This window comes from Sander lucioperca, chromosome 20 (assembly GCF_008315115.2).
Source record: "Sander lucioperca isolate FBNREF2018 chromosome 20, SLUC_FBN_1.2, whole genome shotgun sequence".
Classification (NCBI taxonomy): Eukaryota; Metazoa; Chordata; class Actinopteri; order Perciformes; family Percidae; genus Sander; species Sander lucioperca.
Window position 1 is genome coordinate 16407763 of NC_050192.1, and position 21036 is coordinate 16428798.

The 21036-nt window shown below is 40.7% G+C and overlaps 1 protein-coding gene across 3 annotated transcripts in view; it reads right to left on the bottom strand.

The window, feature by feature from the left end:
• Positions 1–20370, bottom strand: part of LOC116053130 (scavenger receptor cysteine-rich type 1 protein M130-like) — a 47005-nt gene extending 26635 nt beyond the window's left edge. Inside the window, exons 1-2 of one of the 3 annotated variants that reach the window (XM_035995835.1) lie at positions 20051–20370; positions 13384–13416 (exon numbers count right to left, since the gene is read on the bottom strand). In XM_035995835.1, the coding sequence (XP_035851728.1) occupies positions 13384–13416; positions 20051–20093 (76 nt within the window). In that variant the 5' untranslated portion in view covers positions 20094–20370. The remainder of the gene's footprint in view (positions 1–13383; positions 13417–20050) is intronic. The other 2 variants (XM_035995834.1, XM_035995832.1) reach the window with 2 other exon arrangements.
• Between the last annotated feature and the right edge of the window lie 666 nt (positions 20371–21036).

Below are 21036 nucleotides of genomic sequence, written 5' to 3' on the forward strand. Positions count from 1 at the left end.
GTCTGATATTTTTCTTGGTCTTCCAGATCTTGCTTTAATTTCCACTGTTCCTTATGACTGCCATTTATTAATTACATTCCGAACAGAGGATATTGGCATCTCAAAACGCTTTGCTATCTTCTTATAGCCTTCTCCTGCTTTGTGAGCGTCAACTATTTTCAGTTTCAGTTTTCTAGACAACTGCTTAGAAGAACCCATGGTGCTGATTGTTGGGGCAAGGTCAGATGAGTCTGGGCATTTAAAACCTTTGAGATTGACATCACCTGGTCTTTCCAGACGATGATTGAGAACAATCCATGACACTGTCAGGTCTCAGCTTTCCAAAGGGGGTGGTGCATGCTATAAACTCTGCAGGGTACCCAAACTTTTGCAGACACCATTTTTTTGTTGTCCGTTATTTTGAACGTGTAAATAATGGAAATAAAATCTAACTTTTTTGACATATTATAATAATGTCTAATCTGTCATTTGATGCCTTTTGGAGATTTTTCCATCTTTTCTTGGCTTCTTTATGCACATTAATACAAATTTGTGCCAAAACTTTCAAGCCCCACTGTAGGTCTGGGCTGGGTTTGGGTCTCGTTTAAGGTGTGTGCAGAACTCTAGCAGTTACACATAGGAGGTGTAAAGATTACCAGCATCTTTGATTCACTGATGCATTTACAGTTTTCCCTGCTGTTATACCCAAGCCCATATATGATAATAATAATAACGGTCCTAAATTATGTTAAATTGCATATTTCTTTTATTGTAAAAAGGTCACATTTTCTTGAGGGAGGACCCATAAACCCACCCCGCCAAAAACGTGCACCTAAGTCTTCAACCAACCTGGGGAAAAAACAGTTTAGACCTTTTTAACATCTGGCTAAATGCATGTTAAACCACTTCCCAACGTGTTTAAAAAAACATTAAATTAGAAGACTTAAAATGATGTCCGGCAATTATTTCAAGCAACACATTAACAATTACATCATCAGCTTTCTTAACTTTATCACCACTCCTCACATCTTGTTTTCATCATGTTAAAAAGATTATAGTTAAACATATACAGTCGTCTAATGTGACAGTACTTGATTATCATGAATAAGGCAAGCTAACAGCTAACATACTACAGCTTTTCTTTGACTGGCTCTGCAGATTATATGATGCAAATAAATGTCACATTTTCCTCCCTACATCATGTTTATAATCAGTTACAAAAGCAACTTTAATTATCTTTGGTGTCTCTTTCCACCTAAAAACCTACAAGGAAAGGGAGGGATTTTTGTCTAATGAGCCACTGGGAGGCTTTTATTGTGAAACATCAGGGCAGGAGTTTAATAAGAATATAGTACAGGGTTTTTCCTGGATTTTCGGGGGGGACACATTAAGCGGGGAGAAGTCTGTGTGTCCCCTCCTAGGAAATTCTGAGTGACAGACACATGGTTGCCTGCATTCTGATACATTTTTATGCTCCAATACATGGTGGATACGTCTTTATATATGTGAAAGAAAACACAAATCCGAGTTGACTTGACCCCAAAGTCCAAATCGTTTTGATTAGTTCAAACGTTGTGTACTGAACCAAGGCCCAGTTGGTCCAACCGTGGCCGAGTCCACTTGAAAAGGTGGTTTTGAGGCCTACGGTTCATGTGTTACTCCCATATAGTACGCGTCAGGTGTGAAAACACCTGTACCAAAACACGGAAGTGGACTGCTATTTAAGGCGATCAACTTCAATGAACTTCTTTTAGAAGTTCCTCGGTCAAGGTACAGACTGGGGGGTGATTGGGCTTCTGCAGCTTTCTGCTGCCCCAAGACTTTGGTTAAGTTACCTCCTGACATTAGCACTATCAAAGACGTAGCTCTTTTTAGATCCAAACTCAAAACTTATTTATTTAGAATGGCTTTTAATATATAGTAGTGCTGTGACGTTTGACCTCTCTTCCTCCTGTTTAAATGCAACCTTTTCTGATTTTACAATTCTATGTTTTATTCTTTTTATTGTATGTTATGTTGTTTTATTCTTTTTCCTTTTCTGTAAAGCACTTTGGATGCCCGTTGGTTGCTGTAAAAGAGCTATACAAATAAATGTTGATTGACTACAAGGAACTTTCAACTGCTTATAAGACTTATAAGTTTAAATGTAATGCTGATGCCTCTATATCAGAGAGAGAGGGAGTTGACAGCTGGAAGTCAAAGATGTATTAGCGCTGGTGATTTTCCTTTAGACGCTGGCTAAAATGTCTTTGGGGCGGCGGGGTCAAAATATTTCTCTATGCAGAAAGAAATCTCTGTAATAATAAAAGCATAAATGTACAATCATATTCTATAATTGTTCCCCCCTTTGCAATGGTTTAAATTTTGCCAATGTGATTGTTTGTCTGTCTGGGTCTTCTCTAGGAAAGCTATGCCTGATATTATCTCATAGATTTGGCTGTTTGAGAGTGGAGCCGTCCATCTGGCTGTGAGATCCTACTCTGTGCCCTGAGCTCCTCCTGCCTCTTCACCCAGCAAGTCATCAGCACCACCGAGGTAATCCAGCTCCATGTTGTCCTCTCGTCTTGGTGTCTGCCCTCTTCTGGCCTAGAGAAACATGACAGGAAATGTCTTAGATACCTTTTTCTTCTCCAAAAGAGATACGCTACTCTTACAACACAGGGTTAGTGAACAGTAGAAAGCAGCATGGAGGCCAGTTAAAATGTTACTTCTTTTTTATATCCGTTACTTATTCAGTCTCTCTGTCAATCTCTGTGCCGGCTAATTTGATTTTTTGAGCGGTGCTTGGGCCAGGACAAGAGGAATTTGTGGCCGAGATGACAGAAGTTACAGAAGAAGCGCATCACAGCAGAGTGCTGGAAAAGGGCAGAAAATTTGCATATCTACCCGGGTGTCCAGTTTCCATTCCTATGAATTGCAGTTTTTATTCACTTATTATTTAAAATCGCTTCTACTTCGCCGTTTTTCTTCTATTAATGTTACAGTTTGCTTTCATGAGAGTGAAAAACAGCATTTTCTGCAGATGTTTTTTTATTTAAAAAGCCTACCAGGAATGAGAGAGATGAGCCACTGGAAGGCTTTTAATTTGAAATGTCCATGAGTTTGATACATAAAAGTGTATAGAGTGTGTGTTTGTGTATAGTACCTTGGAGTAGCAAAACAGGGCAGCACCGGACACGACCACCAGCAGGACCAGGACAACCAGTCTGATGACCAGATGTGTTACAGAGGCTGAAATAGATTTACAATCATTCTGGATGGACTCTCATAAACGCTAAATGTGTTTTCATACAGTCAAATAGTTGTATAAACCAGCTGATTCAGATTGTCAGGTTCTTAAATCCACAATCTATTTTAATAAACAACTAAATGCAAATTTAAAATGCAGTTAAACAGACATCAGCAACCTTAAATCAAACTTCATATGAACTTTATACTTAGTCCCAGTTTGCATGGCTTTTATCCATTCATTCATTCATGAGATTAGATCTGAATAGCAGCAGGAAACATGAAGACGTGTGTTTTCATACATGGAAACAGTTGGCACCTGATGAACTTTTATCTAATCTAGACAAATAATACTTTCATGCATGCATTTCATGCAATCATTTGATTTAGATTCTCTATAAAGTTACCTGCGAGAGTAAGATGGAGCGGCCGGCTCTCAGAAGAGAAGTTATGGGAGAAAACATAGAGGTGATAAACACAGCGGTACTCCCCTCGGTGGGTGGAGTCTGCAGCAGAGAACAGGAAGTGGGCCGAGTGATTGACAGCTGGCAGGGTGTAGTTCTTCTGTTCTGGGTCGGAGGTGTTGAAGATGAGCTGGAAGGAGCCTCCTGGGTACTGTGGCAGGATGGAGCAGCTGATGGTGAAGTCGGAGCCCATGAGCACTCGCAATCCCTGCTGCGTGGCCTCAGAAACCCCGTCAATGTGGGTAGAGAAGGAGATGTTTGGCTGAGCCATCAAATCTGTGGACACAGTGGATGAAAAATGAAGACCACATATCAAGAATATAAGATTCTACCATCATCTTTATTTGTTTTGTTAAAGTGATAAACACTGAGCAAAGTAAAACGTGTTTCATCCAGGGGCGGACGTTGTAAACATTCGGGGCTCAGCTCTGTCCTGGGGTATGCTCCATTTACGGCAGCTACAGTATATACACTATTTGTTAAAGCCATTTGATAAAAGACTGCCTAAAACTCTGTAAATCATTTAAAAAAACATGGAAGTTGCCAAAGAAAATAACCATCCTGTAAAGCCTAAATCCTGTTTTATATCTAATTGTTCTCCAACTGTCTTCCTAAACCAGAACAAAACAACTCCTGCCATGAGAAAAGTGGCATAAATTGTCTGATGTTACTATTTTGGAAGTTACATAACATACTGTAGATAATAGGGTAGAGATTTGGAGTAAACAGCATCTTGAAACTACGTCAATATTTCCTTTTAACTGCTTTGACCGCAACCAGTATGAATGACCAGATGCTTCGCAGCGACGATATGCGCCGTCTACACCATCCGGCCCGCGCTGACTGGATAAGATGACAGGATTTGTTTATTAGCAAAAGAAAGTAAAGGTTAAGAATGTGACTGTCACTGTTCAGGGTTACCTGAGCAGACCACCTCCAGGTTCTTGGAGCTTGTCCTGGAACTTAACGATAAACACTCCCGTACTATCCAATCAGACTGAACACAAGAACGACTGATCCCCCACACAGATGTCTCTGAAGAGCTGTTGCTTATGTTTGTGGAAACAGCAGAACCACAGTCCAGCCGTTTACACACTGCAGATGATAACGTCTGGTCCCATTCAGAATCCCAGTCAGTCACTGGTCTCCACTGTCCCTGTTGTTTCATCTCTGGTGTACCAGCACAGCTACTGGCTCCTCCTGACAACCTGACAGGCTCTGAACGGAGACACAGGAATAATTAATAAAATAAATGAAGTCATTTTTATAAGTACGTTTGGTAACACTTCATTTGAAGGGTGTGCACAAGAGTGACATGACACCATCATGAACATGGTGTGTCATTAGGTGAATTATGTTTGTTGAAGTCCATTACGCATGCAAATACTTTATTTCACAACGTTTCGGTCACACAGACCTTCCTTTGACGTAAAGTTGGCATTATATGACTTTAAGCAAGACAATCTCTGTGTTAATAACCTAGACAACATAACCTGTTATAAATATGTAACAGCAGGCCTAATTAATGTTAAGTTCAATTAAATGTTATTCAGTGTAAAATCATAACAGGAGTTATCTCAGGACACTTTACAGCTAGAGTAGCTCTAGACCTCTATAATTTACAGAAACCCAACAATTCCTAGAAGAGCAAGCATTTGGTATGAAAGACTTCCTTTTAACAGCCAGGAACCTCAGACAGAACCTGTCTCTTGGTGGGCCGCCATCTGCCTCGACCGGTTAGAGAGAAAGAGATTCAGAAATATATATTGTCATAATAATTATATCAGTGGGTATGATGGAATGGCATGATGAAGAGTGGCAATTATAGTAACAGTAAAGATATTAGAACTAGGACTAATAATAATAGCAGAAGTGCAGGGCTTAGAAGGGTGTAGCAGGCCGTCAAGCAGGACCATGGCAGCAGCTGCAGACACGATCCAGATGCCACCACAATCCAAGGAAATCTGCGAGGCGAGACAGCACAAGGGCTCCGGGCAAGAAGCTAAGATAGTAACATGCATTAATGGGACATGAATGCACACAGATGGAGAGAGAAAGGAGGAGAGAGGAGCTCAGTGCATAGGCGTAATTCAAAACTGGTCAGTACAACCCACCCCAAAACCTATTACAATTTAATTTACATAGATAAAGACATTTGCACCATATATTGATGCAGAAAAGGCACAAATTGTTGCAGAAAAAAATCACCAGAATGCAGAAAATGAAGTGTTTGGCATTCAAAATTTCAACTTTGCTCTGAAGTGGAGATCTCACCCCCCCAATGTTGAACCCTAAAGTTACGCCCTTGGCTCAGTGTGTCATGGGAAGTCCCCGGCAGTCGTCTAAACCTATAGAAGTCATTACAGAGACATTGCCAGGTTATATTGTTTTTCTTAATTTCAAATCGTCATAACACAAACATCTTAAATTGTTTTAACTTTGCATTAAAAGTCTCATATTTTACCGAATGACACCTAATGACATTCAAACAGTAGGACAGATATGAAAAACTATAGACCAGTGTCAATACTACCAAGCGTATCCAAAATACTGGAGAGAGTGGTTTTTGATCAAGTCGAGAGGTATTTGATCCAGAATAATCTGTTATATGACCTCCAATCTGGATTCAGATCTGCTTACTCCACTGACACATGCCTCACCTATCTTTGTGATCCATCAGACAAGAAAGTGAAAAAGGTAACTATACTGGTATGGTGTTACTGGATTTACAAAAAGCATTTGACACAGTGGACCACTCTATTCTTTTATCCAAATTGAAATGCATGGGTTTTGGGAAGGCTTCTTTAAAATGGTTTAAATCATATTTATCAGAAAGAAATCAAACTTGTGATTTTGATGCAGTCCTGTCTGAACCCATGAAAATAACTTGTGGTGTACCCCAAGGCTCGATATTAGGCCCTTTGTTATTCCTTATATATGTAAACGACATGCCAGCTGCAGTCAAATGTAAGTTGTTATTGTATGCCGATGACTCCTCACTACTAGTGTCTGGAAAAGACATCTACCGAATTGAAGACACTCTTAGTGGAGAGCTGAAAAATGTAACAGAGTGGCTGATCGACAACAGACTGTCATTGCACCTAGGGAAATCTGAGTGCATCCTATTTGGCACCAAAAATAAGCTACAAAAGGCACCTGCACTAAAAGTCACATGTAACGAAGATGAAATTGAAGCAAAGAATTCTGTTACATATCTAGGTATTACACTGGATCAGACACTGTCAGGATATTCCATTGTAGAGAAATTACTGAACAAGAGTGCCTGCAAATTGAAATTCTTATAACGTAATACAAGGCAGTTTGACTCCAAAATAAAAAAAAATCCTCGTCTCAGCACTTTTGACTATGCATGCTCAGCATGGTACAGTGGTCTGACGATGAAAATGAAAAACAAAATGCAGATTATGTAAAATAATATGATCCGCTTCATACTGTCTAAACCTTCTAGGTATCATGTGGGAAGAAATGAGTTTAAGAGGATTGAGTTCTTGCCTGTTAAGCTTAGGGTTGAACAACTTAAACTCAATCATATGTACAGTATTATTAATGGTGTAGCCCCAAAGTATTTGGGATTTCAGATTTTGATGGTGCACACTCAACATGCCCATGAGACTAGGGCCAGTGTCTGTTCATGTAAGGTGCCATGTGTGAATAGTGAAGCAAAAAAATCTTTTTTTATACAGGAATTATTTTATGGAATAGACTTCCACTTCATATCAAAATGGCAGCAACGAAAAGGGATTTTAGATATAAATTTAGGGTCTACAATGTGGAATAAAATAGATAATTATGGGAAAATAAAATCTAGACTGGGGACAGGGTAATTTATTGCATTGTAGTTCATGGTGTTTTATCTGGTATTTTGATGTGTAGTTTTTTATTTTTTTTATTTGTTTTAACCTCAGAAGGACTGTATGTGTTTGCATGTGTTGTATGTCCTGTTCTCTTACATCAGGGACCATGTTGGAAAAAAGTGTTTTTCGCTTTTACAAGTTATCCCTTGGATACCCCGCCCCCACTTGTTGTCTTTCTATATCAATAAATAAAACCAAACCAAACCAAACATTCATAAAGATTTGTTCATGTTCATGACCGGTGTCATGTCAGTCTTTTGCACACTTCAAATAAAGTGTTATCATTAATTCAAAGCTACAGCTCTTCTTCTACCTGAGCAGGTGAGTCCAGCAGCTTTGCCAGAAGAGCTGGTGTTTCTATCTGAGCTGTCACAGTCCAGCAGAGCAGACTCATGGCCTCTACACTGGAACTCTTTGGTCCACACTGGAGCCTCCATGTCTCCATAGAGCGCCCCCTGGAGGACTGAAGGAAAACCACAGCCAAGCTCCCTGCAGACCACCTCTGCATCCTGCAGGTCAAAGTCATGTTCACAGACTGAGGACCACGACTGGTTAGACTGGTTAGACTAGTTAGACTTTACCTCCAGTCTGCCTGAACACAGACTAGTCCCATTCACCAGCCTGACAGAGTCTGAAGAAGAGAGAGAGACAGAGAGAGAAAGACAGAAAAACATGCAGACAGAGAATTTAAAGTGTATAAAAGTATGGCATTGCAAAATAACACTAACAACTTACAATACAATAGCGCTGCCAGTTGCGTGTTTTTGTCATTCTTGCTAGGCAACCACCAAATCTCTGGCTTTGGGCACTTTTTCTCTCTGAGTTGAAGTTTCAAGGCAAAAATTCAAGGCCCATAGAGCAGAAAAATATAAGGCGGTCAGCAACGTAAAAGCAGCGAGCAAAACGCTTCACTTTTCTTGAAAAAGCTGCCCAAGGCTGATAAAATGCGCTCTGTCTGATCGGGGCCTTATGTCACCCAACCAGAACATAAATTGTCCAACGTATCAGGCCACTCATGAACAATACAGCTGTAGGTAAAACATACACTGCTGCTGTATCAAAGCGCTGTGGACTGCTTAGGGAAAAGGTCAGGGTGGATGGGTGGGTCATAAAACACAGCGCTTTCATATTTGTATTGAACAGCCAAATCTGATTCAGCTGACTTAATTCTGAGTCGGGTACATACAGCCGTAGTTCTCCATTGCTGGCTGAATAAGATAACTTACTCAATACTGCCTTTTCATTTCCCATAAACCTATGCATTGCTGCATGCACCTGCAACCATGTGGCGCTGTCAGATGGAATGTAAAACTAAGCTCTTATTCTTGATGACATCTCCTGGATCTACTGTAGCTTGGATGGTACCTCATTTGGACGTGCTTTGAACAAAAGCATCTGTGAAATGTATATGCAAGTGAAAATACTGAGATTACAGTTATAGCTGAAGTATTGCCTGGTGTGGTGTTACCTGAGCAGTTGATCTCCAGGTTGGAAAGGGAAGTGTAAGACTTTGTTAATATACACTCCCTAACTGCAGACTTGGATTGAAGACAAGTTGAGCTAGTCCTCCATTTTCCTGTGTAGTAATTATTCTCTTTCCTCCCTGTTGAAAGAGCAGAGCCACAGTCAAGATGTCTGCACACTGCATCTGCTGCCTTTAGATTCCAGGCTGAATCTTTAGCATCCACTTTACTCCACTCTCCCTCTTTCTTTATCTCCAGTTCACCGGCACAGCGACTGGATCCTCTCGCCAACTGGAAATTATCGGGCTCTGAGCAGACAAGAGTAATTGGTAAAAATAGATCATGCCACATTTATCCAAATAGAAACTTAAATCAAAGCTACAGCTCTTCTTCTACCTGAGCAGGTGAGTGCAACAGCTTTGCCAGAAGAGCAGGTGTTACTATCTGAGCTGTCACAGTCCAGCAGAGCAGACTCATGGCCTCTACGCTGGAACTCTTTGGTCCACACTGGAGCCTCCATGTCTCCATAGAGCGCCCCCTGGAGGACTGAAGGAGCCCCACAGCCAAGCTCCCTGCAGACCACCTCTGCATCCTGCAGGTCAAAGTCATCTTCACACACTGAGGACCACAACTGGGTAGACTGGTTAGACTTTACCTCCAGTCTGCCTGAACACAGACTAGTCCCATTCACCAGCCTGACAGAGTCTGAAGAAGAGAGAGAGACAGAGAGAGAAAGAGACAGAAAACATGCACAGAGAATTGAAAGTGTATAAAAGTATGGCAATGCAAAATAACACTAACACCTTACAATACAATAGCACTGCCAGTTGCGTGTTTTTGTTCTTCTTGCTAGGCAACCACCAAATCTCTGGCTTTGGGCACATTTTCTCTCAGACTTGAAGTTTTTTCAACTCAAGGTGTTCAGGGCACTCCTGAAAAAAATGCAAGCCACATAGAACAGAAAAATATGAGGCGCTCAGCAATGCAAAAGCGGCGGGCAAAACGCTTCACTTTTCTTGAAAAGCCGCCCATGGCTGATAAAACACACTCTGTCTGATTGGGGCCTTATGTCGCCGAACCAGAACATAAAATGTCCAACGTATCAGGCTGCTCATGAACCATACAGCTGTAGGTAACACACATAAACTGCTGCTGTATCAAAGCGCTGTGGACTGCATAGGGAAAAGGTCGGGGTGGATGGGTGGGTCATAAAACACAGTGCTTTCATATTCGTATTGAACAGCCAAATCTGATTTAGCAGACTTCATTCTGAGTCAAGTACATACAGCCGCAATTCTCCATTGCTGGCTGAATAAGATAACTTACTCAATGCTGCCTTTTCATTTCCCATAAACCTATGCATTGCTGCATGCATCTGCAACCATGTGGCGCTGTCAGATGGAATGTAAAACTAAGCTCTTATTCTTGATGACATCTCCTGGATCTACTGTAGCTTGGATGGTACCTCATTTGGACATGCTTTGAACAAAAGCATCTGTGAGAAATGTAAATGCAAGCGAGAAGACTGAGATTACAGTTATAGCTAAAGTATTGCCTGGTGTGGTGTTACCTGAGCAGATGATCTCCAGGTTGGAAAGGGAAGTGTAAGACTTTGTTAATATACACTCCCTAACTGCAGACTTGGATTGAAGACAAGTTGATCTAATCATCCATATTTCTGTGTACAACTTCATCTCTTTCCACCCTGTTGAAACAGCAGAGCCGCAGTCAAGATGTCTACACACTACATCTGCTGCCTTTAGATTCCAGGCAGAATCTCCAACATCCACTTTCCTCCACTCTCCATCTTTCTTTATCTCCAGTTCACCGGCACAGCGACTGGATCCTCTCGCCAACTGGAAATTATCGGACTCTGAGCAGACAAGAGTAATTGGTAAAAATAGATCATGCCAGATTTATCAAAATAGAAATTCAATGCAAAGCTACAGCTCCTATACTCTACCTGAGCAGGTGAGTCCAACAGCTTTGCCAGAAGAGCAGGTGTTTCTATCTGAGCTGTCACAGTCCAGCAGAGCAGACTCATGGCCTCTACACTGGAACTCTTTGGTCCACACTGGAGCCTCCATGTCTCCATACAGCGCCCCCTGGAGGACTGAAGGAAAACCACAGCCAAGCTCCTTGCAGACCACCTCTGCATCCTGCTGGTCAAAGTCATCTTCACACAATGAGGACCACGACTGGGTAGACTGGTTAGACTTTACCTCCAGTCTGCCTGAACACAGACTAGTCCCGTTCACCAGCCTGACAGAGTCTGAAGAAGGGAAGGGACAGACAGAGAAAGAGAAAGAAAGATAGAAAAGCATGCAGACAGAGAATTGAAAGTGTATAAAAGTATATGGCATGGCAAAATAACACTGACACATTACAATACAATGAAGAAAAACAGCAATAAGACTGTGGGCACTCTGAGTTGAAGTTTTTTCAACTCGAGGTGTTCAAGGCACTCCTGCAAAAATGGATGGCACATAGAGCAAAAAAATACGAGGCGTTCAGCAACGTGAAAACAGCGAGCAAAACATGTCACTGTCATTGAAAACAATTACAAAAAGCCGCCCAAGGCTGCTAAAACGCGCTTTCTGTCTGATCGGGGCCTTATGTTGCCAAACCAGAACTATTCGTAAGTATAGCTACGAAAAGTTAGACACTGTTTTTCACTGTATTCACCACATTAACTGCTGCTGTAAAGGAACACTGTGGGCTGTGTAGAGGGGAGGTCAGGGTGGATGTTTGGGTCATAAAACAGCGCTTTGAAGTCAGGGAGAGGAGTTCGCTTCTATGTGAAAACAAGATTTTCACACAGGAAATGTGTGTTCCTTGGGAGTGTTTTAATCCAAATCATGATCTTTTTCCTTAAATGGGGCGACGCTTCCGAGCTATTTCAGGCAAGCAACTCGATCTGCACTGCTGTGTACACATGTGGCGCTCTATTTAAGCTGCTTGTCAATGGCACTGCTGCCCTGCTCTTGTACTGCTGACTGCTCTGTAAGACTCCAGCATCCACCTGCAGGCTCCAGCCAGGAGGAAGCTACTTTATCATCACTCCCCAATATCTCATGTAAACCCAATCTGCAGGGAGTGATGAGGTCAGAGTCTGGATGCCAAACACAATATTCTGCTGTTATAATAAACGTTTCAATCATGAGTTGTCCGACTGAGTCATTTTGGTGCCTAAACTTAACTCTTCGTTTTGGTGCCTAAACTTAACTGTCGTCGCCGCATGACGTCCACTTTTTGACATCTAAACTTAATTCTAACGTCCGCCAAAATGACCAGCAACTCGGGTTCCCTGTACCCGGATCAAAGCCCCCTTTATCAGGTAAACTGAACTACCAACTACTGCTTATTTGATGGAGCTCTGTATCGGCTACCTACAACTTCCACCTGGCGTCACAGAGCTCTCTAGCAGGGTTTTATTACTTAATGTGGTAAATTATTACATAATGCGAGTGTTATTACATGATGAAGTATAAATGCATAACATTTTGAAATTTTATTACATAAGTTGTTATTACATAATGCATTGTTACAGGCCAGTTCAGTGACAGTGCCCTTCTGGTGGCTGATGTAAGAGGAATATCTTGGAAGGTTTGAAGCCATGAGCCTCCAGCAACAAACCTACTTTTGAGCTTGCTTTGGAGTTTATGTTTTTGTGTTACTGATTGTTGTTACCTGAGCAGATGATCTCCAAACTGGTAGTAGGAGTTATAGACCTTTTTGTTAAACATTTCTTCAGTCTAGGTCCAGACTCAAGACAGGAAGGTTTGATGCTAAAAGGGTTTGAACTTATTTTTGATGGAGCTCGAATCACAGAGCCACAGTCCAGATGTCTGCAAACTACGTCTGCTAACTTTAGGTCCCAGTTTTGGTCATCCACTTCTCTCCACTCTCCCTGGCGCTTCACCTGTAGCACACCAGAACAGCGGCTGGATCCTCCAAACAACCGGATATCATCAATACCTGAACACAGGCGAGAGAGTAATTAGTACAGAGAAATATTTCGCACATCTATTACATGAGACAGGTGTGTAGAAGAGGGACGAGTAGGTCAAAGGTTTAAAAGAAACTCCCGCACACTGTCTAACTTGCAAAGATGGAGTCAGCCCTATGTTCCCACATTTCTAAGATTTTTCTTAAAATTAGACCCTATGTTAGTGTTAGGGTTAGTGTTACATTCCATCTGTAGTCCATTGCTACTGGATAATAGGTTGGGTGTAATTGGCTACTAGGGATGAGTACAGCATTATCTGTATCTGTATCTGTTAACCATATGAATTATCATATTATTATCAAAATAATAATAATAATAAAATAATATATTGTGTAATTCATTTATATATAGTTTCTCCGTTTTACCTTGTTCCTCTGTCTGGAAACCTGGGAGGAATCCTAAAAAAAAACATAAATGAAAAATGTGTCCTACTCTGGACAGATCAGGCAGATAGGTTACAGCAGAAACATCCTTTACAGTTTCTACAGTTATTATTCAAACAAGCCATCGAAACACAAACTGACGGTTTAAAACCTGCTCTCGCGATAATTACTACAGCCACGAGAGTTTTATGGCTAACAAGAAACTTAATTGTCGGTCGCTATGAGCTGTTTGCACAATCTGTATCACAATCTGATCATTTTCTGGGTGAGTAGGGGCTTTGTATCCAGATCCTTAAAGTAGCAATGCTGCAAAAAAAAAAAAAATACGCATACATTTTGTATTTGAAGGTGGACTAAAAATAAATGAATCCAAGTTTAACTTAAATAAAAGATAATTTAGAAATAATATAAACTCTAGCCCAGGGATCTTCAACAGGGGGTCCGGGGTCCCTAGGGGGTCCTCAAAGTCAGCGCAGGGGGGCCTCCAAATTATTGTTAATTATTGAAAATTAAATTGGAACCCATGATCAGATTTGAAACCAAATCCTCCAAACGATTCCAATAAAGAAACGATTCTACTGGAATCGTAATTTTTGATTCTTTCAAAAATTGATTTCTATATTGGACTGCAGGGCCCTGGGATCGAACCGCCAACCTTCTGATTGTCAGGCGTAGGAAGCAGCCCATTTCAATAAATCGGATTTTAACGAATCTTGGTACGTACGTTCGGGTCGTCATTCTAGATATCTCCACTGATTTAAAGCAGGATTGCTCAAGAAGAACTTGAGTTATGGTCAATTCCCTGCTACGGCCCGCCCTTTAAGAAGTTCTTTGATTGATGGCGGCCATGTTTTATGACCAATCTTGCTGGTTTATGGGAGAAATGCGTATCTTAGTCCCGCAAGGCCATATACCAAATTTGGTCTTGATAGAATCACTATTGGACAAAGTTCTATTCGTTTAACTGTTTTTCACATTATGCAAATTAGCAAAATACCATCGTGGCGGATGTTAATGGTCCAAGAGGCTTTTTTGTAGAGCACATTGAGATGTACAGTGGCCGAGACAGTTCAACACAAATACAAAAGCTACAACACAAACACAAAAGCTACAACACAAACGCAAAAGCCATTCCTGTCACGGCCTACCGGCCTCCTTCATAGTATGTGTGTGAATGTAGTTTTTGTGTTCTTTTTCTCCCTTTTGGTGTGCCTGCTCTGTGCTTGGTGTGTTTTGGTTTGGCGTCCGTCTCTGTGTTTTGCTCTCTCCCACATACTCTGGAAGCCACGGGTGGGCGTGGTCACTGGAGCTCCTGCCTTCACACCTGTGGCTCATCACACCACTCAGCACTCCTGTTCCTCATCAACTGTCAACTCCCCTTTATAAGCCAGGCCAACCTTCCAGTCCCCGCCGGATCGTTGAATCAGCTTGTATGAGAACATGCCAGCCAATCTGAACTTTCACTATTGTGAAATACCTGTTGCTAACTTGCTTTTTCCCTGTCTCACCTCAGACCATCTCGCCCTAAGCCTGGACCCAGATCTACCTGCCAGCACCGCAAGATCCAGAGCACTGGAGCCCGGACCCCATTCCCTCTCTTTGACTCATCTGAATCTCCTGCCACTCAAACCACGTTCTGTTTGTTCATTTCAATAAAATCACCTTTATTGAAACTTCACTCTGGTCTGCGCTTGAGTTCTGGTCACCGGTCCTGACAACAACACAAATGCAAAAGCTACAACCAAAACGCAAAAGCTACAACGCAAAAGCTACAAATAAAACACAAAAGCTACAACACACACGCAAAAGCTACAACACAAATGCAAAAGCTACAACACAAACACATATGCGACAACGGAAGCGAGTGTGTTGTTGACAAACGGAGCCGAGGAGGAAAGTTCCTGTATGTTTGAGAAGTAAGTGAAACATGGTTCCTGGCTAAATATGATTACTGTTGCTACGTGATTGTCACAAATAAGCAATGTTGTTCAATATCTTTCATTTTCATATGTATACTCTGCCATTTAGGCTACGAAGCTACAGCTATAACGTTATCTAAATGGCACCCAGCGTGTTTGTAACGCGCGAGTGCTACGTTTAAAGTCTATAGTTTGTCACGTTTAGTGAAGCTGTTTAAATCACACAGAGATGGCAAAAGTACTCACTTCCCATACTCAAGTAGAAGTACAGATACTTGTGTTAAAAAATACTCTGGTAAAAGTAGAAGTACTGATTTAACTTATTTACTCAAATAAAAGTAACAAAGTACAGGCTTGGAAATTTACTTAAAGTATAAAAGTAAAAGTAGCTTTGCGAATGACAACCATTTTTTTATGCAAAGCTACCTGGACCACACAAATGTTACTAGAGTGCAAGCTGAGAAACTTCAGTGGACATGGAAAAAAGGCTCTTTATATGCCATTGCCTACATTTTAAATCGATGTCTGCCAACACTTGTGTCTGCCAATATGCCTAAAACATCACATATATGATTATTGTGACAGAGACTGGGACTTCAGGATAATAAGATTCTGACTGAGTAGTAGGGATGAGCGAGTACAGCATTATCTGTATCTGTATCTGTATCTGTTAACCATATGAATTATCTGTATCTGTATCTGTACTCGGACTGGGCGGGGCCTAACCCGGAAGTGGGTCAGTTTGTCTTGAAATGGGCGGGGCTTTAACCAGTATGTTATTTTAAGCATGCAATTGATATGGGTTGATCAGAAATTGTTATATTTATTGCTGATTAGAAAACTATTTACATGACAGCATCAGCATTGAGCTTCAGATCAATGGTTTTGATCACAATAACAAACTATATACAGAACAAGAACAATGAATACAACACATGCGGTTGCAATTATGAAGTAAAATGTAATGAACAAGAGTTTTCATACTCAACATAACTTTCTTTTTTTAACTTTTAATTTTTTTATGATCAGTGTGATTTTTTTTTTTTTTTGGTTCTTTTTTTTTTAATTTCCACACCAGGTATGTGTGTGTGTGTGTGTGTGTGTGTGTGTGTGTGTGTGTGTGTGAGTGAGTAACAGAGAGACAGAGAGAGAGAGAAAGAGAGAGAGGGGGGCGGGGGGGACTGTGTTCTACGGATCAAATAGTCCAACGCTGTTTTTCAGATCTGTTTAGAGCCAGCTAACGGTTTAAAAAAGAAAAAAAAATCTCCGACAGGCAGAGACGCAACGCGAGTCGCATTCTACCAAGCACCACGTCTGAACAAACCCCACGTTTACCAGAACTCTACTGGTTAATAAGTAAGTACTACAAACCGAAGTAAAAAACAAACCTGAAGCTGAAGAAACCCTAAACGTTAACAGAAAAGACCGGCGAACCTGAGTGACTGAGGGAGAGACAGAGAGAGAGAGAGAGCTGTTCTGTGTGTGAGTGAGCAGAGCGGGACACAGCAACACAATAAATCTGTATGTGTGTAGGGGAGGTGCGCTGTGACGACTAGCCTATCACAGAACGCAGACACAGTCAGCTACCCAATGAGGATTTTTATTCAATCCGAGCACAGATATTGACTCGTAATACTCGTATAATAGTCATACTTGGCAAAAGTGCTTTATCCGTACCGGATACTCATTTCAGCCGAGTATCCGGCTCAACTCTACTGAGTAGCAAGATATGAATTCAGTTGTGATTCTGTGAGAATTCACAGATCCAGTTTCTCTTTTTTAATCTTCCCCTTAACATTTAAAGGAATCTAGATGTATGTGTGTATGCTCAAATATGGCTTCTGGAAAGAAAATAAAGGCTAAAATATGAATTACTAAACAGACATTAATTAAGAAGTTCCCCATACTTTAAGAGTTGCGCAGCACATTGGCCAGGAGTCATTCTTGATGCCTACTATCTCAAACATCTCTCTCAGATAAAGCCAAGGATGTCTTGCTGCTTGTCTGCCGATTTCTTCATTTTCAATCATGTCGCCATCCATACTACTATGTGCTAACATTACCACCATCAAGCCGCAATGATTTTCCGCGAATGAATGCAGAATGCCGTTGAATCTGTCGAGTTGTCTTGTAGTGGTGTGTCAAGTGCAACGTACAGTATATTCCCATCCAATTAGATTGAATGTGGTATTGATGACGCGAAAATAACGGTAACTCCAGTGAAATTATTTTAAACTTGTTAGTGAGGACTAAATTTGGACTGTATTTAAAGCTGATTCTGGTTTCCAACTTCGCCCCAGGTGTGTCTGTTAAAACACGGACGGAGACAACTTCTCTCTTTTGATGCTTTGTTAAGATCAAGCAACGTGCAACCTAGGTAACAGGTGAAGAACACAAACAACAAAATCACTAGCTAACTTACTTTAAATTTGCAAGAACTATAGACCAATACAACAACAGGCTTAAATGAACTGACAACATAAGTTATACGACTTACAGTTCTTAAGGACGCACACACACAATCTCAACTGATTATCCTCCGGACAGCTAGTCTTTTTTAATTTTGCTCCGTGCGGCGCGCGCGCCCGCTCGCGGTGAGGCGCGTGTCTGTGCTATTCTCCGACATGACGACCTCTTGTACAAAACTAAAGTAACGAGCCAATTTTGTAAAATGTAAGGAGTAGAAAGTACCGATATTCATGTTAAAATGTAAGGAGTAAAAGTAAAAAGTCGCCACAAAAAAATATAGTAAAGTAAAAATATCTGAAAAATCTACTTGAGTACAGTAACGAAGTATTTGTACTTCGTTACTTCCCATCTCTGAAATCACACAAATATATATCCCACTGTTACGTGCTTGTAACTTGTTAACCGTATTTTTCTGGTTATTGATCAGCTCCCAGCAGCAAATTCCCTCGATACGGTTGGTTTGGAAAGTGTGTGTGGGGTGTGTGGTGTGTGGTGTGTGTGTGTGTGTGTGTGTGTGTGTGTGTGTGTGTGTGTGTGTGTGTGTGTGTGTGTGTGTGGTTGGTGTTACGGTAAGCAGATACAATAATAATGAATGCTAATTGTGTTACCTTCAATATGCTGCCTATTATAGTGTTGGGGGCGTAAAATGTCATACATGCACACACACACGGTCTATGTTCACGGTTATACACGGTTGGTCTGAATGAAATAAACCCTGAATTTTCACCATGACCTTGCTTCGTGTTTACTACTGGACAATAAAATAAGTAAATATATAGAATTCAGACTGTGGATGAATTTAAAGCCATGTAAAAGGGTTTGTTCATAGACTGTATATTACCATTTGTAAAGTCTATGGGTACTGTACATACATATGAAAATACAAAGATATTGAACAACATTATTTATTTGTTACAATCACATTGCGACACTAATCTTAACCCTTGTGTTGTCTTCAACCATGGAAAAAATTGACCTGGTCTGTTTTGCCTGTTTTATTAAACATAAAGTATAAATGATCACCTGATTCTGTTACATCTTCTTAGCCAACTTCATTCCAACTTATCACCACTAGTTTTACACTTTATTTTGGAATTCATGGTCAATAAAACTAATTATTAAATTCTGCCTACATTTTTTGTTAAAAGACCCAGAAATTATGAATTATTTTAGCTACTAGTTAAGATCAGAGGAACGTATGATGATGCATAATTACAGCCCGTTTTGTGTACGGAACTATCCATCTTATTTTTGGGCAATTTGGTTGAAAGAAATCCATATTTTTGATATAGACATTTTGAAAAGGGGTCAAATTTGACCATGAGGACAACACAAGGGATAATTAGCAAGGAACCATGTTTCACTTACTTCTCAAACATACAAGAACTTTCCTCCTGCTCATCCGCCGGCTCTTTCTGTCAACAACACCCTCACTTCCATTGTCGCTTATGTAGTTGTGTTGTAGCTTTTGTATTCGTGTTGTAGCTTTTGTGTTTGTGTTGTAGCTTTTGTGTTTGTGTTGTAGCTTTTGCGTTTGTGTTGTAGCTTTTGTGTTTGTGTTGTAGCTTTTGCGTTTGTGTTGTAGCTTTTGTGTTTGTGTTGTAGCTTTTGCGTTTGTGTTGTGGCTTTTGTATTTGTGTTGAACTGTCTCGGCCACCGTAGAGATTACACCGTAGAAATTCCTTTTGTGAGAGGAATTTCAAGTCAATTGGACTCACCATGTGAGGGGCGTTGCCTTTCAAAGTTTTAGCCTAAGTTATAGCGCCACCATCAGGCCGAATGGCATCACATTTTTCGGTGACCGTTACCACATCACCATCCGTAATGGTGACAATTTTCATGTCTCTAACTAGTTCTGCCCCCAGTAATTGAATTTTTTGCTAAATAGGCCACGCCCACATGCACCAATCAATATGACACTTCAAGTGGATATTCTTCCTATTCTGGCAATATCTAAACCACATTCTGCGCTGTATTATCGCTGAAATATGAATAGACACATTGAAAAAACATTGTCCTCAGAGGGTTGATTTCCCATCCTGGCCTATGACACACATTCACTCACGGTTTAATAAATTACTTATTGGCCTTTAACTTTTTATTGCACTTAGGATAACAAGCGGAGCTGTCCTCAACTCAAACATCCAGAAACAATTGACATTTAACTAATAGTATATAGAAAAAGCACATAAAAAACAACAACAATCCAGACTTGTGTTGTGTGGGCAGCTGTACTGTAGTTAAACAGGTTGAAGTCCTACCTGAGCTCCAGAGCAACATGAACAGCACCAGTACACGACCCATGTCCAGTTGGTGTCTCGCCTGCCACTCTGTCGTCTTCACGTACTGTCTCTTGATCTTATATGTGTCTTTCAGCTCTCCTCAGATGTGCAGTTTCCTCTCTTATCTTTTAATCTCATCAGATTTTGTGTGGTTTCTCCGTTCGCCAACAGGAAGCTGCCAGTTCAAGTGACATCTTGTAATGTTTCATCAATAACTGCTAAATGTTCATAAGATAATTTCAGGTAATGCAGTACCATTTACTTACTAGAACTGGACTGTGGACAGGTGTTGTGCCACAAAGTGTTTGACGTCTGCAGGAGAGCCCTGTGCCCTCGATTATAACCAATCCAGTCCTTTTTATCACTTGCCAAAACGTGATTTCAGCTTCTACCTTGTCACTGAAAGGTTATTCATGTTCTCAAATGACTTGATTTCATTCATAAGGCTTTTATCTGACAGATTATAGCCCACTAAGAATTTTTTACCTGTAGAAATACCTTTTTAAAGATGCAATATAACCTATAAACTTTTGCATTTGCCAAAAAGTGATCGCAGCTCCTACCTTGTTTTTGAAAGGCTGTTTCTGCCTCAAAATATCTTGATTTAATGATTGAGGGTTATATCTGATAGATCATTGCCCACCCAGAACTTTACTTTACCTGTTGAAATACCTTTTTAAAGGGCCAATACATCCAGAAACACACAGTTTGTCATGTAAGTTTTGGAAGTGTATAAACACGCTCCCACTGACAGCAATCAGTTTTTAGCAGATGATCACTTTTTCGCACGGCACCGGCAAAAGTGTGTCTCTGTATTTCTCAGTATTGCTATGTTCAGAAGATTGTGGTGTCCAGTGACTTTCCCGCGCAGAAACTTGAGTGAAAATACACTCTGACAGTTTTGTTGTCATTACTTAAAATTCCTCATGGGGGTGACAGAAACTACGCACTATAGCTTTAATAGA